Source organism: Peromyscus maniculatus, chromosome 18 (genome assembly GCF_049852395.1).
Source record: "Peromyscus maniculatus bairdii isolate BWxNUB_F1_BW_parent chromosome 18, HU_Pman_BW_mat_3.1, whole genome shotgun sequence".
Classification (NCBI taxonomy): Eukaryota; Metazoa; Chordata; class Mammalia; order Rodentia; family Cricetidae; genus Peromyscus; species Peromyscus maniculatus.
This window is the reverse complement of record NC_134869.1, coordinates 42,695,337-42,715,442: the sequence shown is the minus strand read 5'-3', so window position 1 is coordinate 42,715,442 and position 20,106 is coordinate 42,695,337. Positions and strand designations below refer to the sequence as shown.

Sequence of the window (20,106 nt, the reverse complement as noted above, 5' to 3'; positions counted from 1 at the left end):
CCAGTCTCATCCTGGTGATCCCGGATGTTGAGCCAAGAGGGCACCCAGCATCGCCTGGTCGCTGCAGTTTATGCAATGCTGGGTGTGGTCCCTCAAGACTCACACCCAGCTTGCTTCCTTCTCTCGTCTGCTTTATCAGTGTCCCTCCTAACTTTCTGCGAGCTCTCTATTGCCTGGAATAGCTCTCTCTCTCTGCAAGTTCTGCCGCTGACATTTTCCAAGTCTTAACCCTGCCCTCCCCGCAAATCATCTCCCTTGGACTCGGACCAAGCCCCTCCCACATTTCCAGTGGGCTTGTTGTGGTCCAGCCTCATCTTGTCTGGCTGCCTGTCATTCTCGGAGAGCCTCTAGGGGGAGCGATCAACTCCCTAACTTCCCGGTCGCCGCCCTCCAGGAGGGGCTATCAACTCCCTAACTTCCCATTGCCGCCCTCCAGGGGGAGCTATCAACCCCCTAACTCTCCCGACGCTGCCCTTCAGGGAAGCTATCAACTCCCTAACTTCCTGTCGCTGCCCTCCAGGGGGGCTATCAACTCCCTAACTTCCTGTCGCTGCCCTCCAGGGAGAGCAATCAACTCCCTAACTTCCCGACGCTGCCCTCCAGGGGGGCGATCAACTCCCTAACTTCCCTGACGCCTCCTGACTTCTCACACCATCTGCTCCTCTTTCCGTCCTTGGCCTAATACCTGCTAATCATTTTGATTGACTTCTGCCCTCCTTCCCTTCTGTAGATCTAATTAGCCACAGGGTCAAATGGCTTCCGTCTCTTCATCCATCCACCTAGAATGCACCGGGTCCTGGGGACAGAAGGGAAAAGCCCTTCCCTAAGAGTCCTCAGTGTTGGACTGAGTGGCCTGGCCGCTAGGGGCTAGGGTGGGTGGACTACTGGGTTGGTTTCCAGCATGCATGCATGTTCCTTGCTGGTAACTGGACTATCACCCGCCCCGACACCACCACCACCACGGTTCTGGCAGATTTTCATGTTTGTCTGAGACAGGGTCCCAAGCAGCCCAGATTGGCCTCTGGCTAGCTATGAAGCTGAGGATGACCTTTGAACTCCTGATCCTCCCACTTCTACCTCCCAAGTGCAGAAGATGACAAACGTGTGCCACCACACCCAGCTGTTCAGAGTCTTCCTACTTTTTTAGAAGTTGAAACTCCTATCTCCAGCCTCCCCTACGGAGCGGGAGCCGCCTCTGGAGTCAGCGCAGCGGAGTCACGCCCAGGCTGGGAAAATCCTGAGGTTTTTATCATCTCTCCTGATGGAGACTCACTTACCATCTCCAAACTAGATGGTCACCGTGGCACCCGGGAGAGGCAGGAAGGGTGTCACAACTTGGCAGGTTCAGGCTAGGCCAGCCAGGGCTATTAGTGAGACCTTGTCACAAAACTAAACTAAACTAAATTAATTAAAGATATCAAAGAGCTGATGCCCTGGAGTTCGTTTCTCCTGGGACTTGGCAGGCTCAATTCAACTTTTGTTTGCTTTGTATTAATGACTCTGTCTTTTTTTTTTCCTTGTCAGATAATAAAAATTAAATTTGTTGACATGCCTGAATGCATGGTAGAGGGTTTTGATCCCTAGGTAAAACAGTGTGGGATTTCCTTAAGGGAGCCCAGATCAGAGCCCAGCCCTCCTCTGCCCCCTCCCATGCCCCTTCCCAGAATGCACTTGAACTCACACGACTCTGAATTTCCCAGTTTTGGGCTCCCTTCCCTGAAAGGTCAAGGAGAGAGATGGAAGCAGTCACCAGGCCAGTCATTCTGTCAGAGGTGACATGCTGCAGGTTGGACCTGAATTTCTTGCATCTAATTGCCATGCTGATGCATCCACCTATAAAATTACAGAGCGGCTCATCCAGGGGCCCTGTATCTGTTGCAAGTCCGAGAAGCTCTCCCTCCCTGTGGGCTCCGGCAGCTGCCTGCTGGGCTCTGAGGACCAGCTTCTCCTACCATTTCCTGGGCCCATCCCTTGGACAACAGCTCCAATGGCGGCCCTCACAGACTTCGCTTTCATGTACCGCTGGTTCAAAAACTGCAACCTGGTTCGAAACCTCTCGGAGAAGTATGTCTTCATCACGGGCTGTGACTCTGGCTTTGGGAACCTGTTGGCCAGACAGCTGGTTGATCGGGGCATGAGAGTGCTGGCTGCTTGCCTCACTGAGGAGGGGGCCCAGAAACTCCAGCAGGACACCTCCTACCAGCTGCAGACCATCCTCCTGGATGTCACCAAGACTGAGAGCATCAAAGCGGCAGCCCAGTGGGTGAGGGACCAAGTGGGCGAGCAAGGTGGGGTGAACTGCATTCTTCAACATTCTCTCTCTCTCTCTCTCTCTCTCTCTCTCTCTCTCTCTCTCTCTCTCTCTCTCTCTCTCTCTCTCTTCTCTCCCCCCCCCCCCCCGCCCGGGATCCTGACATGCAGATGGAGTTGGAGATTTAAAATAGGAACAGGCCAAGAGGCTCTGGTGCAGTTAAAAGTGGAATCATTGCATGGTTTGGCCAGCAGACATGAGAAAGCAACATTTTCTCCTGAGGACGTTTTCTCCCTCAGAGGTTCAGGCCAGAGGCAGCAGCTAGAATGTTCTGAATGTTCAAACCTCCAAAGACAGAGGTGGTTTCTGGAGACTTCAGGAGTCCCAGTATTGGCTCCCATGGAAGTGCGGTCATGTTTCTTGGAGGGCTGAGGCTAGGAGCCATAACGAAGGGGCAAGCGGTGGAAATCTTAGTGAGGCGGGCCGTCTCTTCTGTACACCACCACTGAGGCTGCTGCCTCCAACAGGGGGTTGCTCCCATTGGAAAAGGAGCCTGTGTTGGAGGCTGTTCCACGAATACACTGGGACTTGCCTGGGGAGCTTGTAGCATGCAGGGCGTGGACACAGGATTGTTTGGTTACTGGAACAGAGACTGCAGGGAAGTATTTGGTTCCGAAGAATTGCTGGGCCTCTGCCCAGGTGGGGTCAACAACTCTAGCATTTAGCCCTGTCCAGTACATAATGCGTTTCAGTTTTTTTAAAAAATATACCATTATTATTATTGGTGTGTGTATGTGTGTGTGTGTGCACTTGTGTGGTGTGTGTGTGTGTATGTGTGTGTGTGCTTGTGTATGTGTGTGTGCTTGTGTGTGTATGTGTGTGTGTGCTTGTGTATGTGTGTGTGCTTGTGTGTGTGTGTGCTTGTGTATGTGTGTGTGCTTGTGTGTGTGTATGTGTGTGTGTGTGTGTGTGTGTGCGTGTGCGTGTGCGTGTGCGTGTGCGTGTGCGTGTGCGTGTGCGTGTGCGTGTGCGTGTGCGTGTGTGTGTGTGTGTGTGTGTGTGTGTATACGGTGCATGAAGAGGCCAGAGGAGAGCATTGGCTCTGTGGATCTGGAATTACAGAAAAAGAAAACAGAGTAGGAAAAATGTATGTGGAAGTCAGAGGATAACTTTTGGAAGTCAGTTCTCTCCCCCAGGTGAGCTCTGGGTGTTAAACTCAGTCATCAGGCTTGTGCTGCAGACACCCTTATCTGCTGAGCCAGGCTACTGGCCCTTTCTTTCTTTATCATCTGTTTTCTCTGCTGGAATAAAGCCTCCTGAGAGTGGTCTATGTCTCTTTTTCCCATTCCATGTCCTTAGTACCTAGGACACCCAGGAAGGTGCCCAATAAATATTTGTTGAATGAGTTAATTAATGAATAATTCAGCAAGGGTGAGCCTCTTCTACCACGCTGTCTCAGCCTGTTCCCTGAATTCAGCCTCCAGCCATTTGTGATCATGACTCACTGGGTGTATCAGTCTCCTATGGTTGCTGTAACAAATCCATGCAAATGTGGTGGGTTAAACAACAGGCATTTATTACCCCATAATTCTGGAGGAAGTAAGTCCAAAATGGTTCTCACTAGTCAAGGTCTCGGCAGAGCCACACTCATTTTGAGGGCTCTGGGGCGGAACTCACTTGCAGGAGTTTCCACCTTTGGAGGCTGCCGACACTATTCTGAGATCCTTATGCTCATGGCCCACTCCCTCTTCCAGTGAGCTCGGGCCATGTCCTCTTTATGCTTTTTCGTTTCTCTGGTTCTCTGGCTCCTGCATTCTTCCTCCACTTAGGTCGTATGGGCTTACCTGGTGAACTTGGGGCAATGTCCCCAGCTTAAGGTCAATTGATTAACTGCCTTCCTTCCACCTATAGTCTTAACTCTCCCTTTCCCACACCACCTAACAAACTCTCAGGTTCCTGTGATGGTGACATCTTTGGGGGACTATTATTCTGCAGGTGCCACTGGGCAACATTTTTCACAAAAGAAGCGCTAGGGATTAGGCGAAGTGATGCATCCCGGACCTCAACAAACCGAGGCAGGAGGAGAGATGGCCTCCTGTAGGCACAGACTTAGAGCTGTTTGCCCTACTCTATTCTCTAATTATTCTTTTTTTTAATTATTTATTTTTATTTCGTTTGCATTGGTGTTTTGCCTGCATGTGCGTCTATGTGATGGTGTCAGATCTTGGAGTCACAGACAGTTCTTAGCTGCCACATGGGTGCTGTGAATTGAACCCAGGTCTTTAGGAAGAACAGTCAGAGCTCTTAACTGCTGAGCCATCTCTCGAGCCCCCTCTAATTATTCCTTGTAGGAAAGCCAAGAAAAAATACACCCTGTTTCTTCAGTGCTCTATCAGAGGCATCGGTGGTCCGTGGCCCTCTCTAGAGCAGAGACCACTCGAGTGTTAGGATCCTTGGGTCTCGGGGGCCTCATTTTCTCCTCTGTAAGAGAGAGTTCCCTTAGCTGGGAAGGCCCTAAGTCCTACCAGCCAGCTGTCCTCCTTCTGCCTCTCTAATTTGAAGAAAGGATAAGATGGGGAGAGGCATGGCTTAGGTGGGGACTCCAGAGCCAGGGGAAAGATGGGTCGTAATTGTTGCTTGCATCCAGCCCTGCCCTCAGGAGAGAGAGTGCACTGTGGTACTCCAGAGTGTCTTGAGGCTCTGTCAATCAAAATGGAACTCTACCAGGGAAAAGACTGGAGGGATCGGGGGTCGGGGCACATGGGATCCCTGGTGGAGGGAGCAGCTTGTACTGTTTCTATGATCACCTCCCCTGCTGGTATTTCACTCAAAAGCTCAATTCATAAAACAAACAGAAGGAATGCTTTCTCCCACAGCCCCCAGCCCTAGCAAGCTTGTGGGGACTGTCCTGGTGTTGTTTGATGAGGAGCCCGAGGCCCAGGGAGGGAAGGGACTTGTCCAAGGCTGGAATCAGAGCCAGACCTGGAACCCGGGCTTCTTAGACCCTGAGGCGCTGTAGAACTGGATAACCCCACTGATTTTCACCAGCCCTACTTTCCTAATTTGAAGAGAAGCCTTATCCCATTTCCATGAGTATCATATTTAAATGTTCTTATGCATTTATCTATAAATACTCTAAGCACGCTTTTCTTTCTAGAGGCTTAAGATCCCCAACTTACTCATTTTATGTCTCCTTTGCTTAAGTAACAGGCACAGAGCAGAAACCTGAATGAATGAATGAATGAATGAATGAATGAATGACATTTGCTACATGAATGAATGAATGAATGAATGGGCTGATCTGGTAACTGTGAACTGAAACTTTTTCTACTTGGAAGAGTAGAGACAAGGATGGATGATGATGGGTGGAGAATTCAAGCACCCATCTGCTTGTATGAAAACCATATCTCTTAGCCCGTATCTCATGGCTTCAGAGCCACGGGTTAGCGCACAGCCTTGGTTACAGCTGGTACAGAGCCCGGCTCAGTTGGCAGACCACAGGAATCGGGGAGGGGAAAGGGTTCCATTGGGAACTGCAAGCATCTGGCCTTCAGCTTGCTGTAGTTCTCATGGCTGTCCCAAGCCACACACCATCCTTGAGTGTATCTGCCCACTGCCCCTAGGTGTTGTCCCCCTGCTCTGCCATCCTCAGCTATCGGTAGTGGCCCCTGGAACTCTCCCAGAGAAGTTGCTGATCCCTGCCTGCATGGTTCTCTCTACCTCTCTCTCTCTCTCTCACCCTAGGCCTCTGGGCCCTAGTGAACAATGCTGGTGTGGCCCTGCCCAGTGGTCCCAATGAGTGGCTGACCAAAGAAGACTTTGTGAAAGTCATCAATGTGAACCTGGTGGGACTGATTGAAGTCACCCTGAACATGCTGCCTATGATCAAGAAGGCCCGGGGCAGGGTGGTCAACATGTCCAGTTCTGGTGGTCGTGTGGCCGTCATCGGCGGTGGTTACTGTGTCTCCAAGTTTGGAGTCGAAGCCTTCTCTGATAGCATCAGGTGACTGGGTCCTGGTACCAAGCCAGTGGGGGGTCTTGGGGCTTTAACGAGGTAACAGAGGTCTGAGCATGTCAGTGTGGGGGCGGGGTAGTTCTGGGGAGAAGAATCTAACTCAGGACCAAGAAAAGAAGCGAGGAGGAGGGGACCCTGCAGAATAAGGATAGAAGGCATCAGGTGGATCTTCCCTTGGGTGGACCCAGAGTGAGGGAAACCCCATTGTGGGGGAAGAGTCAGGGGGAGGCTGGAGGGGCGAGAGAGAGTGTGCATAGAGGGAGTCCTGGGGCAGAGGTGCCTCTGGAAGCCCCTCAGAGAATGCCAGTCTTTTTACAGATCCCCTTATACCTTTTGTCACATGGGCGATGGGCGTAGGGCTGAGTGGAAAGAACCTGGGAGGAGGCAAGACCTTGACCTAGATTCTCCACCGAGTTCCTGTTGGCTTTGCCTAATGCAAATTGCCCCAGACTACTGGATCAGTTTGGGAAAGGAATGAGGTCCTAAGGAAAGCTTATTTGCATGAAGGCAGTGTTGAAATTAGCCCAATGACGGCATGAACACCTCCGGGTTTCAGGAGAGACAGGTCCCTCCGAAGGTGTCTCTGGTGCCTGTCGTCATGAGGCTAGACCAAATGCAACTCTTCATCTCACAGGCGAGAGCTTCACTTCTTTGGGGTGAAGGTCAGCATAATTGAGCCAGGGAACTACCGGACGTCCATCCTGGGCCAGGAAGCGCTGCCATCTCGGATGAAGAAGCTGTGGGACCGGCTGCCTCAGGAGACCCGGGACAGCTACGGAGAGGAGTATTTCCAAGCCTGTGAGTCTCCAGGAGGAAGCGGGCTCTCTGGGGAGGAGCTGGAGGTTTGGGGGGTCCCTGGATGGATTTCAGTTTACAGATAGTGGGATGGAGCCCCAGAGATCACACACACAGTCAGTAGCAGCAAAGCTGGAGTTTGAGATTAGAGCCACCGCTGCGGGGAAGGTAGGGGCGTGTGGAGAGAGGCTCTCTGCTCTGACACGTTTCCAAACATCAGGTGCAGGTAGATCTGAGAAGACCATAGCAAAGTGACAGAGAGCGTGGGTGCAGGATACAGACCGCCTGCTTCAAGTCCAGGCTCTGCCACTGGTGGGCCTGGACACTGCTTGGTTTTTTGTTTGTTTGTTTGTTTTGGTTTGGGGGTTTGTTTTTTGTTTTTGTTTTGTTTTGTTTTAAGTTTTCGTTGTTGTTTTCTTTTTAAATGTTTTGTTGTTGTATTCCTGAGGCAGGCTCTCTGGTAGCTAAGGCTGTCTTAAAACTTAATATGTAGCTCAAGATGACCTTGAACTCTGGATCCTCCTGCTTCTGTTTCCCAAATGTTGTAATCACAGGACTATACATACCACCACGCCCAGCTTGACTTAGGCCTCAGTTTTTCATCTGTACACGGAGCTTAAAGATAGTGCATAGGTCTTTGGGGGACACTTAAGATCCAAACTACAGCAACGTAAGTCAGTCAAATCCACGGCAGGAGTAGGAGCTTACGCTCAGTGGCATGGATTTTTGTTTGTTTTTTCCTTTCTTTTATTTTACATACCTATCACAGTTTGCCCTCCTTCCTCTCCCCCTGCTCTCTCCCCCACCTCCCTTCTAACCCCCACCCACCCACCCCTCCTTCCTCTCCATTCAGATGGGGTAAGGTCTCCCCTGGGAGTCCACAAAGCATGGCCTATCAAGTTGGGCAGGATCAAGCTCCTCCCCCTCCATCAAGGCTGAACAAGGCATCCCACCATAGGGAACAGGTTCCAAAAAGCCAGCTCATGCATCAGGGACAGGTCCTGGTAGGGGCCCCACAAAAGACCAAGCTACACAACTGTCTCCCAAATGCCGAGGGTCCAGGTGGGTCCCGTGCCAACTCCCTAGCTGTCCCTCCAGAGTCCATGAGCTCCCACAAGCTCCGGGCAGCCATCTCTGTGGGTTTCCCCATCGTCATGATCTTGATGTCCCCTGGCATGGTTTCCTGGACATTATATGTCAGCATTGATTCAAGTCAAGGCAGAAAAACCGAGAAAGCTGTCTTCACTTGGAACACCTTCCACTGGGAGACCATGGAACATCAGACACTGCGGTGGACAGAATAGCACAATTGTTGTACTGCTGTACTTGCTACCTGTAGCTGAAGGCACTGTAGGGAGACAATTATCACACACGTTTAGTGACGACTGTGGTTCTTTGAGGAGAAATAAGGCCATAAAAGAAGGACAAGCGTGCGAGTTGGAGCCTGAATTCCCGTTCTGGCATAAAAGAGCTTTCCCTGGGGTAACTTGAGGAATAAGAGCTGGGTGCTGGTGGGTAGGGGAGATTTAAAGAAACCAGCAGGTGGGGAGCAGTGGGGAGTAGCTGAGGGGTCGTCAGACAGAGTGATCTGCCTTGTGCTCTGACGTTCTCTCTGGGGCTGCAGACTTCCAGGAAATGGAAGAGGTGAGAAGTTGCTGGGCGCCTGGAATGTTTTAGACCCGCTGATGCTGTGTGGGGAGAGGGAGGTGCAGGATGAGGACTGGGTTTAATGTGGGTGAACCCGGTGGGTGAAGGACTCTTTCACCTGCTGACTAGGGGAAGGATTGCTAGGAAACGTACCTTAAAGGAACACTTTGTTGTGGATATAACAATGTCCTGTGGGGAGGAAAGAATGCCCTTGGGTGGAATATCAGTTAGGACTCTGGGGCACAAGTAAAAGAAAATTCAATCCAAATCGTTTAAGAAGAAAGGAATTTCTTTTTTTTTTTTTTTTTTTTTTTTTTTTTTTTGGTTTTTCGAGACAGGGTTTCTCTGCGTAGCTTTTGCGCCTTTCCTGGAGCTCACTTGGTAGCCCAGGCTGGCCTCGAACTCACAGAGATCCACCTGGCTCTGCCTCCCGAGTGCTGGGATTAAAGGCGTACGCCACCACCGCCCGGCCAAGGAATTTCTTATATGACTAAAAAATTGAGCATCAGTGGTCTCCGGGCCCAATCTGACCCAGCTGCGGAATGTTACCGTTAGGGTCTGGCTCTTCTCTCATCTCTGGTTATTTTATATCAGTTTATGCCCACCGCTTATCTCTCCGGAGAGTAAGCTTCTAAGCAGAGCGAAGGGTCCTGTCCAGCGCTTCCCCTGAGAGTTAAATAATTCATCCTAACCTGGAGGCCCCATCATCAGAATGAGCTCAACCTTAACCTTTCACATGCTCAGAGGAACGTAAGGTTCTGATTGGCTCAGACTGGGTCATGTGCCCACGGATCCCACAACGGGAGATCTGCAGCTGTCGGAAGTAAGATGGTAGAGGGAATGAATGATGTAATCCTCTGTGTGATTCTTAAGCAAAGGATGTGCCAAATTATTTACGGGCCTACTCTGAGGCTGGGGTGAAATGTAGATTTAGTCAGTCTCCAGGAACTTCACAAGGGCCGTTTCCTAAGTGACTACTACAGTTTCCCGTGGGTCTTTGAGGGAAGATGTAGGTAGAGAGGCAAACTTTCCTGAGCGGGGCGGGGTGGAGGTAGTATGGCTCTACTGAAGTACAGTGAGAGGTAGACTGATAAATACTCTAGGCTAATTTACCTATATTCCGCACCGTGATTTTCCAAGCACAGGTGATAAGTGCTTTTAGATAAACGTCTCCCAGGTGGTTAATTTTCACCTCTGCAGAGGAGATCTGAAAGCAACTATATCACACCCAGAGCATCATGCTGTAATGGGTAGGCACTGAAAGCCAAGCCCCTCCAGAGTGGTTACCAGTGGTTACCACAGAGACCCAGTTCTTCTGGAACCGATGGCTCACGGATGAATCCTTTAGTTTTGCTGGATGAAAAGGAGTTCACCAACAGGGATGAGATCCTAGTTATTTCCCACAGAAACATGAGCAATACTTGGAGATCTGGGCACCTGGATGTGGGGCAGATTCCAGGGCATGATTCCATAGCTCTCAAAAATGAAGGTGTATTCAGCTAAGTATAGTTCTCCCATCGATTTTTAGGAGACCCGAACAAAACGGGTATAGAATGGGCCTGGCACACTTTGGGTGGAGTTCTTACCCCCAGCCTGGCAGCAGTGTGAACAGGTTGGAGGCAGGCGGCCTCTAGAGATACCCACACTGAGGAATGCGGGTCTTGTCCTAAGGCGCAAGTTCAAAACCGCTGGAGGCTGAAGTGGCAGGTCCTGGTAGTGTGGGGCAGGGACGAGCTCTGACACAGACTGAAGGAGTATTTGGGAGTGACAATACAGTGCCACATGACACAAACTCTCGCCAATGGCTCTGGCTAGCCCAGCAGGTCCCTGACTTTGCACCCCAGGAGTGGGCTCAGGATTGCTTGACATTACTTTGAACTCTATCTGGAGCAGAACCATTTTAAAGTGGTTCAGGGTCACCGGAACAGGCATGCGAACAGAGAGCAATGTTCTGGTGCCGATGGGTCTCAGCATAAACTGCAGCCAAACGGGCTGAGGACGAGCTGAGGAGGGACAGACTATTAAGTGGGAGGCCGTCAAAGATGTTAGCCATCCCCGTCTTAGTGGCAAAGTCAAGAATGAAAACTCTTCCTCAAGAGCCCAATTCCAAACTCTGTGCTCTTCCTCACTGTCTGGGGGAGTAAAGGGCTGTGTGGGAACTCTCTCTTTCCATTCCATGTGAAATCCGAGCTAACAAATATTTAAGAAAACAATGTAAGGACATACCACCTCTTGTGGCTGGACACCTCACTGCGGGGGGGGGGGGGGGGGGGGGTGTAGGGGGGTGGGAGGGGGGGTCTCTGCTCCCTTTCAAGGCCCAGCGCCCCAACTGTGCTTCTCTTGGCTTGACTCCATCTCCTCAGCTTGCACAGGTTCTATGTCCTGAGGAAGTGTGCAAAACCCTGAGCACACTCTCACACTCACCTTCCTGCTGGTGGGACTCACAACAGGTACAACATTGGAGATGTCCTAGAACTCCATCACTAAAAAGACAGCCTGCTTTAAGTGAGTGTGGCTCTTTGGGAGGCCCCAGTATGTAGCTGAAATTTTCTACAGTTTTCTCTTCAGGAAGCTCCTTAGAGGCTGCCACAAGGACTCTCCAATGCCATTGTTCAGTCCCCATCAACTAGCTACAAGCACCCTAAACCTGAGATAATGGATGACTTAGGGATGCCTAGAGCAGGACAAAGTCAGGACAACTTTGTTACTCTGTTTCCCAGCTTTGAAGCCCTGAGAGGAAAGTCTGATCCTCAAGCTCACTTCCTCTGGAGTCCTTATTACACTCTCTCAAGTTTGAATCCCACCCCCTATTCCGAACACCTACCCCTGTCCCAGAATCCAGGAGGAGGGGCATGGTGAGGTGCCGGAGGCCTGTCTGCTGTTGATGTCATGGGCGCCAACCGGCTTGAACTACTCAGACACCCACCTGCGTCTCCACACCTGTTTGTAGAATTACCAATTTTTAATTTGCTTTTTATTTTATGTGCATGAGTGTTTTGCCATGGGTATCGGGTCCCCTGAAACTGGAGTTACAGACAGTGATGAGCTGCCATGTGGGTGCTGGGAATTGAACCTGGGTCCTCTGGAAGAGCAGCCAGCGCTCTTAACCACTGAACCATCTCTCCAGCCCCAGAATTACTAATTTTCAATTCCCCAGATACTTTAGGAAGCATGGAAACTCACAGAAGAAAATTAACACCATGCAGTCACTAGACATCCCCCGAGCCAATGGTTTCACTGACTTTCAATTTTCACAGTGTGTGACTGTGACCTTTCCCTCTGTCCTCCACACCATCTACTCTGCTATCCACCACTATCATGGCTTGGATTGAAAATGTCTTCCAAAGGCTTGTGTGTTAAAGGCCGGGTCCCCAAGACAGCAATATTCAGAAGTGGGGGCGTTACAGAGTGATTGGATCATAAGGTTCTGATGCTATCCACAGGTCAACCCAGCTGGGCTATAGCTCAATGGTAGAGTACTTTCCTAGTGTGTCTGGGACTCTGTGCTCCATCCCCAGGACCACACACACACACACACACACACACACACACACTTATATATACATACATACACACATAGATATACACACATACATACACACATACACATACATACATATATACATACACATACATACACGCACATACATATATACATACATACATATACACATACATATATACATACATACACACATACATATATATGTACATACACACATACATATATACATACACACATACACATACATACATATATACACACATACATATATACATACATACACACACGCATACATATATACATACATACATACACACACACATACATACATACACACATACATACACACACATACATATATACATGCACACATACATACATACATCAGGAAAGATGGGGGAGACAGGTGTGAAGGCTCACACTTATAATTCCAGGACAACTAAGGTAGGAGGATTGCCGTGAGTTTGAGGTCGTCCTGGGCTATAGAGTGATTTCCAGGCCAGTTTAGGTTACCAAATGAGACTTTGTCTTCCAAACAGAAACAAACAAAGAAACAAAAGATTAATCCACAGATGGTTCATACTTGCCGGGGTGTGGGGGATGATGCAGACTTACCTGGCCCTCCTTGGAAAAGTGGGTGTGTCCTTAGGGGCATGCCTTTGGGGGCTACCTTTTGTCCCTGTCCCCTCTGTCCCTCCTTCCCTCTCCTCCCTCCCTTGCTCCTTCTTGGACACCATGAGGAGAGCAGCTTCTCAGGCCACCGCCGCCGCCGCCACCGCCGCCGCCGCCGCCACCACCGCCACCACCACCATTCCCCATCCCCTATCCCACCCCCTAATTCCCCCCATCCCACCCCCACCCCCGATGCTTGGCAGGACCAAGTGGCCGTGGATCGTGACCTCTGCCACCATGAGCCAAATGAGTCTTCCCTTTAGGTGACGCAGAAACAGAATGGTGGCAGTCCTCTGTGCTCTTCTCTTGGGGCCGTGTCCTCACCCCCATTTTCAGAAAACCAAAGCCTGTGTTCCAGGTCAGACAGCCGCGAAGTGGTTTGTTGTTAAAGCACCGGGCAAGCTCTTTTTGTGGGTCATCTAATCAGACAGTGAGACTGCCGGACACCACTCCAGTGTTTAGAAAGAGAAATAAGATGTTATAATGATCCTGTAAATGGGTGTTTAGGTGAGGGACGCTGAATCAGACTTCTGACAGACAGGGAGCTTGGATGGAATTCGGGGTGGGGGAGTTGTTTTTTTTTTTTTTAAGACTAATAGAGGTTTTTTTCTATTTTTCTTTCACCCCGATGTCCCAAACAGATACTGAAAAGCTGGATAACTTGATGCAGCGGGCATATACGAACATCAGCAACGTCACCAACAGCATGGAGCATGCCATTGTCTCCAGGAGCCCCCGAATCCGCTACAACCCTGGCCTGGATGTCAAGCTTCTCTATATCCCCCTGGCTAAGTTGCCTGCCTCTGTGACAGATTTCATCCTGAGCCGATACTTGCCGAGGCCAGCAGACAGTGTTTGAGCTGGGGAGCCGAAGGGGTGGCCACTGGGGTTCAGAGGAGGGACAAAAGACTGTGGCATCACAAGAGGCATTGTTATATCTTGTGGGCATCTGACCCCCACTGCTGGTTTATGTCTCCCCGCTTCTGCTGGGGCCTCCAGAAACCTGATGTAGCCCTGGCTGATTTAGAGAGTTCCAATGTAGGCCCCAAGACACCTCTCATCAAGGCAGGTACAAGCGGTCCTGGCCCTGGAAAAGTCAAGGAGAAAAAAAAATGTGGCTTCTGTTGAATGACAAGCTGTGGCCACCTCTACAAAACACCACCGGATATTCTAGCCCACGGGAGAATCTCGGCCCCCTCCCCACAGATCTCTGCGCAAGCACTGATTTGTGCATATTCCGAAATGTGTAATACAGAAGCCAGAACTGCCAGAGCATATCCAGAGAATGCTTTAAGTCATTTACTTTTCTTTGTGTTTCTCTATCTGTAGATGACTGGGATCCATATAACACTCACATCTTTAGTCACCGTTGATTAATGTTTCAAGTATTTATTAAGTGCATACCTACCAGGCACTGAGGTTCTGGGGGTACAGGAGGATGATGAAATCATGATCTTGGGTTTTTTATTGTTTATTTTGTGTTTTATAGCTAGAAACAGAGATAGGACAGTGGTAGGAGGGACAGAAATCAGAAAATGAAAATTTGAAGGACCCTCGAGTTACAACGTAATAGTTCCCAAACTTGGACTCTATCATATTTACTCACTTAATTAAAATGCATATGGTTGGGGCTGGAGAGATGGCTCAGAGGTTAAGGGCACTGGATGCTCTTCCAGAGGTCCTGAGTTCAATTCCCAGCAACCACATGGTGGCTCACAACCATCTGTAATGAGACCTAGTGCCCTCTTCTGGCCTGCAGACATACATGCAGACAGAACACTGTAGCTGTACACATGATAAATAAATAAATCTTTAAAAAAAAAAAAAAAAAAATGCATATGGAGGCTGGAGAGACGGCTCGGAGCCTGGCAGCACTTGTTGCTCCGAGGATCCTGGTTAGATCCCCAGTATCCATACAGTGTCTCACAACCATCCATAATTCCAGTTCCAGGGGACCCGATGCCCTCTTCCGATCTCCACAGGTACCAAGCATGCACATAGTGTACATACAGACAGGCAGACAAAACACCACTACACATAAAATAAGATAAATAAATCTAATATATATAAAACAAATATATTACATATATTATATATATGTGTGTGTGTGTGTGTGTGTGTGTGTGGAAGCTGGGCATGGTGTCTCATGCCTGTAATCCCAATGCTTAGGGGGGCTGAGACAGCAGGATTTTTGTGAATTCAAGGGCAGACTGGATTACAAAATAAGACACTGTCTCAAGAAACAAATTAACCCCAGGAAACAAAAACAAACAAACAAAAAAAAAACATACGAATGTCAGCGTTAGACAATCTGATTCAACTGACCCAAGACGGAGGCTGGAACTGTGAACTGGTACCAAGGACCTAGATGAGTCGATGTACCTGAGAGCCACCGAGAGTCCCACAGGAGAATCAGCTAATATGCTCAGAGTGGGAAGTAATTTACCCGAAGACCCCCAGCTCAGTAGCCAAACAAACAAAACACAAGTATTCCTTTTTCTAGGTATAGGAGCGTAATTGTAACATCTTCAAATGTATCATGGAACTGGATAATACATATTTTTTAAAAACAGCCATGAACTTCTGGGTTATATGTGCTTTTGCTGAAAAGAAAAAAAAATTTTTTGAGATAGTGAGTATCAAACCCAGAGCTTGTGCATTCTAGGCAAGCACTCTACCACTGAGCTACATCCCCACCCCCAGATGTTCAGTTAGGACTTTACCAAGTAGTTCAGGCTGGCCGTGAACTTGCTGTCACTTTTAATATTCCCTCAAACTCGTGATTCTCCTGCCTCTGCTCCCTGTGTGACTACAGACATGTGCCACCAGTCCTAACCATAACAATGATTAAATAAACAAATAAAAATGTTAAAGATCTTGATGACTGTTTATGCAATAAAACTCAAATATGATTCTTTAAAGTCAAAATGTCTGTGTTTCGTCAACATCTGGCTGAGGCTGGAAATAAAGGTGACTTGAGTTATTTCTTCAAATTCCTCTCAAATCAGTTGTCACGGATTCTAGGAATTAGCATTCCTGTCCCTGGGAAGGGAGGGGACACATTACACAGTCCACGACAGTCTGTTACTTCTGTTCTGGTTCTGTTAGAACTGAGGAAGCGGCAGCAGAAAGCCCACCCCCCTTGGCTTCCGTGATGAAGAGTGAGGGCAGGACCCAGCTCCCACGAGCTTGGCTCTGCGCTCATGGCTTTGGCCGCTCCACCACAGAGGCAGGAATACCGATGAAGTGCTGTGGGATGGTCTGTATGTCAAATTACTCTGATTGGTCAATAAATAAAACACTGGCCACTGGCTAGGCAGGAAGTATAGGCGGGACTAACAGAGAGGAGAAAAGAAAGAACAGGAAGGTGAAGAGAGTCACTGCCAGCCGCCACCATGACATGCTGCATGGTGAAGATGCCGGTAAGACACAAGCCACGTGGCAAGGTATAGATTTATAGAAATGGATTAATTTAAGCTATAAGAACAGTTAGCAAGAAGCCTGCCATGGCCATACAGTTTGTAAGCAATATAAGTCTCTGTGTTTACTTGGTTGGGTCTGAGCGGCTGTGGGACTGGCGGGTGACAAAGATTTGTCCTGACTATGGGCAAGGCAGGAAAAGTCTAGCTACAGATGATAGGAACTCTTTCCTTCTCCACTCCTAACTCACAGAGGAAACAGCTTGCTTTCCATTCCAGATGCGGAAAGGTGTTTTCTCGGAGCCAGCATCGAGGCTTCTTATAGAATCTCTGTTGTGGAATATCATTTTAACTAGGCGAAGATGTGTTACATTTGTTTCTCTGCCTTTGTTTAATTACGTAAAGATGTGTTGCATCTGTGTCACCTTGCCTGCCTCAGGCACCTGATTGATCTAATAAAAAGCTGAACTGCCAATAGCTAGGCAGGAGAGGGATAGCGGGCAGAGATCAGGGAGAATGAGGGAGGAAGAGAGGGACTCACCTGGGGCCAGAAGCCAGGCGGCCACCAGCCAGACACAAGAAGCAGTAAAAGTAAGACATACAGAAGGCAAGAAAGACAGACAGAAAGAAGGTAAAAAGCCCCTAGGCAAAGGATAGACAAAGAGAAACAGGTTAAGTTATAAGAGCTAGCAAGAAACGAGTGTAAGATAAGGCCAACCATTCATAACTAATTAAAAGTCACCATGTCATGATTTGGGAACTGGTTGGTGGCCTGAAAGAAAAAATCTGCTATAAATCCCACTGACTCAAAGTGGCTTAGGCTTGTCCATCCCTGAACCCATCACCAATCAGGGTGTAAATTGACATAAACTGTGTAGATTAACCATGGACTAGGGAGATACTGGGGAGTTGGTCACAGTGCTTACTGGCCTGGAGAGTTAAAAAGGCAAACCTCTATGCTACCGAGAGGGCTGAACAAACGTAAAAAAATAAATTCTCTTCACCAAAGACAGAAACTTTAGACAAACCCGGTGGTGCATATCCATAATCCCAGCACTGGGAAGGTAGAGGCCAGAGGATCAGGGGTTTAAAGTCTCTCTCTGTTACATACTGTGTTTGAGGCCGGTTGGATCCCATGAGACCTGTCACAAATGACGAGGTTGTGAGTGACGATATTCTGAGATGTTCATGCATGCTTCCCCAGGCTCCTTGCTCTATTTCCCCTTGGCCCCACACAAGTAGGTACCAAAAGTGAAACTTGACCTAGGACAAGATGTTTGACGAGACACACAAATTTCCTTCCTCAGCTCTTACCTCCCCAACTCTGAGGTTGTTAGAGAAATTATGGACTTTGGAGAATGAAGTACAAAGTCATGTGACTTCTGGACAGGTCCAGGGTCACCATGAAGCTGTCCCTTCTGCAAAGACACAAGGAGTCACTGGCTGTCGAGAGAAGAGAGTCAAGTTTAAGGTTTCTGGGGCAGTTTCTGGAAGCACTTTGGGAACGGGCAAGACTGAAGTGAACAACTGCTATGCTGGGTGTGTGTTCATTAGATGAGAGCCTGGAAATGTCAGAAAACATTCATGTGTCCTACTCTACAGAGCAGGAACGCTGTAAGTCACCTAGCAAAGGGTATTTGCGCTGCCACAGAAGACATTTATTTGAGTAACCTGTGTAGACAGAAGATTTCATTTTAGAAGCTGGCAGTAATACAGCTCAGTGTAGAGCACTTCCCTAGCATGCAAGAAACCCTGGGTTCAACCTCAAGCATTTCAGCAAGGAAAAACAGTTCGGTGTCTTGATCAGAGAGTTATCCCTCTGTGGGAATCAGAGGAAGCCCCGGGAGAATGTCAGAGCCATGGATGAAGTCACAAATGAGTGTGTATTCCTGACAGGGACCAATGCCTCATAACCATGGGACTTGGCAAGACCTTCCTTTGGTCGTGTGTGCGTGGACGTTGGTGATTTGTGCAAAAACTAGTGGCCACAGCTTCCTGCTGCCCGGTCTGCTCCCCTACAAAGACCTCCCACTCAGACCAGCTAACTCTTCCCTATGATGTAAGAGTTAACTGGGTTGCGACCGGTGTAACCGTATGGTAGCCGCTCCCCCAGAGAGACCATATCCTGCCCAACCCCAGCTTTTCTGCACATGGGTCTGTCTGTGCTCTTTCTTCATTCCCTGGCCCCAGACAGGTTCCCAGGACCAAGCAGGGCTGGACAAGGTACCCATCCACCGCATAGGAGTTGAAGTATGTTTTGAGCTTGTGAACTGTGACTCTTACCTACTCCAATGTTATATTTTACTTCATCCTATGTTAGGACTGTGGTCTTTTTTTTTTTTTTTTTGTAGCTATTTTCCTGGTTTTGAATTGCCTTTCTTTTTCTTGAGGTTTAGTATGATTTTTATTAGTTGTTAAGTCAGAATACACAGTAGCAGGCATTTTCCTTTTCTTTCTTTCTTTTTTTAAACCATTATTTCTTTAAAATCAACTTTAAAACTTTTTTTTAGGCCAGGTATAGTAGCCCAGCCTTCATGCCTTTAATCCCAGCACTTTGGAAACAGAGGCAGGTGGATCTCTGTGAATTCAAGGCTAGCCTTGTTTATATAGCGAATTCCAGGACAGACAGAGAGACATAGTGAGACCCTGTCTCAGAAAAAAAATAATGTTTTTATTTAGTCTTTGAGATTTTCATACAATGCATTTTATCATATTTATCTCCCTCCCCCAGTTCCTCCCAAATCCTCCTCCTCCACCTCCCTACCCAACTTCATAGTCTCTCTTAAAACCAAACAAAAATGCCAGGCGGTGGTGCTGCACATCTTTAATCCCAGCAAGACACCTTAAAATAATTTTCTACAACAACTATATATATATAATTAAATATTATAAATATATATTAAGACACATTTACAGGCTTGGAGAGATGGCTCAGAGGTTAAGAATACCATCTATACTCTTCCAGAGGTTCTGAGTTCAATTCCCAGCAACCACATGATGGCTCACAGCCATTTGTAATGAGATCTGGCCTGCAGGCATACATGCAGACAGAACACTGTATGCATAATAAATAGATGTGGGGTGTTTACCCACCACCCCCACAGTTCCCCAGAGTTTTCTTGAGTGTGAGCAGCAGGAAATATTAGATAGAAGGATTTATTGCAGAGAATATTGCGGAGATAAACAGACAGAAAATAAAGGATAGCCTCGAGAGGGCTTGGAACCTATTCCAACGGGGCCCCGACTGTCTCTGCCCCAGGGTTTTGATAGAGACGCCAAGGGGTGGAGCAAAAGACCTCCTCCCCCAGCACAGCCAAGTGCAGACCATCTCAGACACCTGCACTCAGGCCCGTGGTCCTGATCATCCTCTATGCGGACCTGCTGGGTAAAGCCACGAGGAACCCAAGAATGGGCTCCCACAAATAGATAGATAGATTAGATAGATAGATAGATAGATAGATAGATAGATAGATAGATAGATAGACACATACATACATACATACATACAAAGATACATTTACAGCAGTAGAGTTCCATGTGACTTTTTCAAAAGCCTCTTAATGTTAGTTATCCAATCCTCCTACTCATTTTTATTAAATTTGTTATTTGACATTTTCATATTTGTATAAAATGCATTCTGATTACTCTCACCTGTTAACCTTGCTCCTCCCTACAAAGCCTTCCCCTGTTCCTGTCTTTTTTGTTTGCTTGTTTTGCTTTGCTTGTCTCTCTGTGTAGCCCTGGCTGTCCTGGAACTCACTCTGTAGACCAGGCTGGCCTCGAACTCACAGAGATCCGCCTG

The 20,106-nt window shown here is 48.3% G+C and overlaps 1 protein-coding gene across 1 annotated transcript; it reads left to right on the top strand.

The window, feature by feature from the left end:
* The first annotated feature begins 1,566 nt into the window (after positions 1-1,566).
* On the top strand, positions 1,567-15,781 carry Sdr9c7 (short chain dehydrogenase/reductase family 9C member 7). Its single transcript, XM_006997323.4, has 4 exons — positions 1,567-2,288; positions 5,996-6,254; positions 6,901-7,064; positions 13,527-15,781. Exons 1-4 carry the CDS (start codon positions 1,778-1,780, stop codon positions 13,742-13,744), a joined length of 1,152 nt encoding a protein of 383 aa, XP_006997385.2. The 5' UTR covers positions 1,567-1,777; the 3' UTR covers positions 13,745-15,781.
* Positions 15,782-20,106: the final 4,325 nt, after the last annotated feature.